This window comes from Sinocyclocheilus rhinocerous, unplaced genomic scaffold (genome assembly GCF_001515625.1).
Source record: "Sinocyclocheilus rhinocerous isolate Xijiao unplaced genomic scaffold, SAMN03320098_v1.1 scaffold1044, whole genome shotgun sequence".
Classification (NCBI taxonomy): domain Eukaryota; kingdom Metazoa; phylum Chordata; class Actinopteri; order Cypriniformes; family Cyprinidae; genus Sinocyclocheilus; species Sinocyclocheilus rhinocerous.
This window is the reverse complement of record NW_015643736.1, coordinates 253,184-257,400: the sequence shown is the minus strand read 5'-3', so window position 1 is coordinate 257,400 and position 4,217 is coordinate 253,184. Positions and strand designations below refer to the sequence as shown.

Sequence of the window (4,217 nt, the reverse complement as noted above, 5' to 3'; positions counted from 1 at the left end):
ACACACACACACACACAGACTCACACTCACACACACACACACACACACTCACACTCACACACACACACAGGCGGATATTGGCAGAAAGAGAGGTAGAATGGCAGCAGGACGTGACACACTCTTGATGGGAACACTGTCCTATATGTTGTAAGTGTGTAATACACTACTGCTGTTCCACAACTCGTAACTTACCAAACCGGCTGTTTCTGTGTGTTCATAACGGTATGAATCACAAATGATTTATGCTTTCTGCAAGTCTGTGTGGCTGTAAGAGGTTTATAAAGCTCCTGTTAGCTGATTTGAGTCTTTGACTGTATGTGCTAGTACTCATTTTCACCCCGTTTCGTCTGCAGTTTTCATAATAAGACTGAGCTATCAGTAATCTCTGTAAATGAGTAACAATGTCTGGCGCGGCGTCAGAGAAGGGTTGTTGTCATAAGAACATGATAGCTGACTTGAGAAACACAAACAGAGGACGTTTGATATGAGCGAGCTAGAGCACTAGATTTAGGCATGTGCAGAAAGTGTCCTGTTCTTCTGTCATATGCTAAATCAGTGGGGCTATTTAATCTTACGAAAAGTACTGAACATGGTTCAGTGATGGAACTATATGGTACTTTCATGTGTAACACTTGAATGATCATCATTTTCACATATCATATTCATATAACCTTCATATTCATATATCATGATCATATGCAGAAGTATTCATATAATATTAAAAACAGAAAGTGTCATTTAAATACTTTTTCAGTGAAAGTGTGTGATCAAAATGGAAATCTGGCATTCATAATCCTAATTTGAAAAAAAAAAGTATTAAAAAGTAAAAAAAGTTTTAATTTCATAAGTTTGTAACAAAACAATGTGTTCAAATGGAAGATGTACTAGAAAACATGTATTTGGGTGGGTTTAATACACTCACTTTCTCTGTATTGAAAAAAAAAAGTTGTTTCGAAAAATGTAGTCGATGTGCATTTTCACTAGTGCTCACTGACTTTTGAATCTCACCGTGTGTGTGTGTGTGTGTCTCATTCACAGTCCTAATAAAGTTGTGCATTTGTGTTTGAGTTGTAACATGTATATAATGATCCTCTGTTCTAGGTGGATGCACCTTCGATGATGGCCCCGCACAATGCGACTACCAGCAGGATCCTTACGACGACTTCGACTGGACACACGTCAGCGCTCAAGAAGTGCCATACCTGCCCTCTGACCTGCCCCAGGGTGAGTCCATCAGACACGCTTGCTCATAGCTGGAATAAACTAGATTTGGACTCCACTACGCGCAGTAACGTCCTCGCTAACCTCACGGTTGGAGAATCTGAGGCAAGTGGGGCAAGTCTCCAATTTGAAAGAACACAGAGTGAGAGTGAAAACGCATGGTTTTATCTGCCCTTGGGCTTGTTTAAACAGTAAGGCCGATTTAGGAATGTTTTAATGGGCTGCTAACATTTGAACAAATTTGCAGCGCCGTCTTATCGTGTCAGGGTAAAAGCCATTACTGAAGAACTGAAGAAGTTGAGAGAAAATAGGCAGGTAACAGAACATTAATCTTCTTTAAACTGCTGTTCCCGCTCTCTGAACACTCCTCGGTTGGGATCTGAAAATACTTTTCCATTTACATGACAAAACGTGTGAAGTGCCGGAGGGGGAAAAAGGCTTTGGTCAAAGGACTGTCATACGTGACACAATTAAGCTTTTTAAATGTGCTGAAAGAAGATGCGAACAAGAGGGGAGAGTGGAGCGTTGCGACCTTCACTTTTCACCTCTCCGATGCTTAATCACTCGTTTTCAGACAGGAGATTCTGCTCAGGGAAATTAAAGCATTTCACTCTCAGCTAAATTCCCTAATTAATTAGATATTAAGTTATTAATCAAGGCAGGAGAACAGAGAAGGTCGTCAGCCCTTGCTTTCAGTCAGGTAGGGTTTCACTAGAAGAGGACCTGAAGGAGAACATTGCAGTTTTTATGATAATAGCTGTTGCATCTCGCTTGAGGCGCCTGGGTAACTAACACCTTTAAGCAAATGAATTGAACAAAATGATAATTTGATGTTTTGTCATTTTTTGCTGCATTTAGAAGGCATGCATTCATTAAGGTTGATTTCTCACTGTGTTTGCTGGCGTGCTTGTGTGTGAGCAGCTGGCCTCGTGGGCTGCTGTCTCTCGCTACATTCACTTGAGAACACCATTTAGGGGACTCTCATCAGACTTGTCTCTCATGGAAAGTTGACAAAGATGGGACGTTTGGATGTCTTCATTTTGATATCAAACAATCAACAGAAGTGCTCTTTCTGCAGAAAAACACCGGGATAAGAGTAGAAAGGTGAACAAAAATAGGGGAAAGAGAAAAGGATGGAAAGGACAAAGAGACATAAAGGTGGAAAAATGGACAGGAAAATACACAAATGTGTTAAAAAAGACGATGAGACAGAGAGATGGACAGTAAGAGACCGTAAGATAAGAAGATGGAGAGGAATGACAGAAATGTAGATAGAAAGATAGATGGGGAAAAGGGAGAGAGAGATGGACGGAAAGAGAAAGAAATGTGGACAGAGGGATGAATAGGAAGAGACACAAATGTGGACAAAAAGGGAAATAAGAATGAGACAAAATGATGGACAGGAACAACAGAAATGTGGATAGAAAGATAAATAGGGGAAGAGAGAAGGATGGAAAGGGAAAAGACAGAGGGATGGACAGAAAGAGACAGAAATGTGGACAAAATGGACAGGAAAAAACAACTGTGGACAGAGAGATGGACTGGAAAAGAGAGGGAGATGGACAAGAAGAGACAAATGTGGACAAAAAGTGGAAAAAATAGAAATGTGGACAAAGATATGCAGGAGTAGATAGGACAAGACAAAAAGATGGACAGGAACATCTCAAAAGTGGATAAAAAGAGGGATGAATGGAAAGAGAATATACAAAGATGGGCAGGAAAAGGGAAATGTAGACAAAAATATGGACACGAAACAGAGGGAATGATAGAAGGGAAAATAGAGATAGAGAGCAAGAAACAGAAATGTGGACAGAAAGATAGACAGCAAAGAAGAGAAGGGTGGAAAGGGAAAAGAAAGAGATGGACAGAAAAACACAGAAATGTGGACCAAAAATGGACAGGAAAAGACAAAGATAGACTGCAAAAGAGAGAAGAATGGAAAGGGAAAGAGACAGGGAGAGACAGAAATGTGGATAGAAAGATAGACTGGAAAAGAGAGAAGGATGGAAAGGGAGAAGCCAAAGAGATGGACAGAGGAAGACAAATGTGGACTAAAAATGATCATTAGTTTATATTGGTTTATTATCGGTTGATGTGCATGAGGTTCATTATGGTCCATTCCTGCACTCTCTGCAAGAAGAAAATGTTTTATAAAGTGACGCAAACATGTTTGCATGATGTGTTTTTGCCATAATTACAAACATTAAGTGACGCTAGCTGCATGGCTTGATGTCTCAGTGCTTGAGGGACGGTGTGGACGGTGTGGCTGAGTGACTCATTGTAACAGTAAGTGAGCACAAAGCCTGGAGAGGATTCTCTACATCTACAGGGATACATTTTGAGTTACGGTGGATTAGCACAGACACATTAGATGCTAGTTTTGTTTTTTTTGTATCATTCTGCCTGAAGGGGTGTTCACACTGATAGTATTTTGCAGTAAAAAAGCCACCGGAAGTTGCTCGTTCTCATTTTAAAGCGACATAGCCGACAGCGACTGTCAGAAATGTACAGAGTTGCAAATGAGGAGTTGATCTACTGGTGACTACCAATGGGAGTGCAGACACAGAAGCTCATGTGATCCACCTCCTGATAGTTTCTTACTGATGTTTAGTGGCTTTAAATTAGGGCTGTGCGATAAATCGAAATCGTCATAAAATCGTGATTTGAGCCTGCGCGATTTCTAAATCGCTTTTTAGCGCGATTGCGGTCCGGCAGTGCGCTCCAGGAGCGGTGCGTCTGCAGCAGTCATGCTGCGATCGTTTCCGCACTGAGTCTATTTCTGCTGTGCTGCACGTGCTGAATTAATGTGACAGCGCATTATTCGCGGTAAAAATTAACATGGATTGACACGTAATAATAGATAAACAAGGCAATAATAGATGGCACTCGTGGTGGTAGTTAAAGTTATATTTATTGAGTTGAAACGTGAATATGTCTATGAAAGATCAAAGAGTGATAAAAGAGAATCACAATGCTGAAAAAGCATTTTCAGAAAC

General features: G+C 40.6%; 1 protein-coding gene across 1 annotated transcript in view; it reads left to right on the top strand.

The window, feature by feature from the left end:
• ptprk (protein tyrosine phosphatase receptor type K) overlaps positions 1 to 4,217 on the top strand; it is a 159,848-nt gene that overhangs the window by 46,939 nt on the left and 108,692 nt on the right. Inside the window, exon 3 of the mRNA XM_016575224.1 lies at positions 1,102 to 1,224. Within this exon, the coding sequence (XP_016430710.1) occupies positions 1,102 to 1,224 (123 nt within the window). The remainder of the gene's footprint in view (positions 1 to 1,101; positions 1,225 to 4,217) is intronic.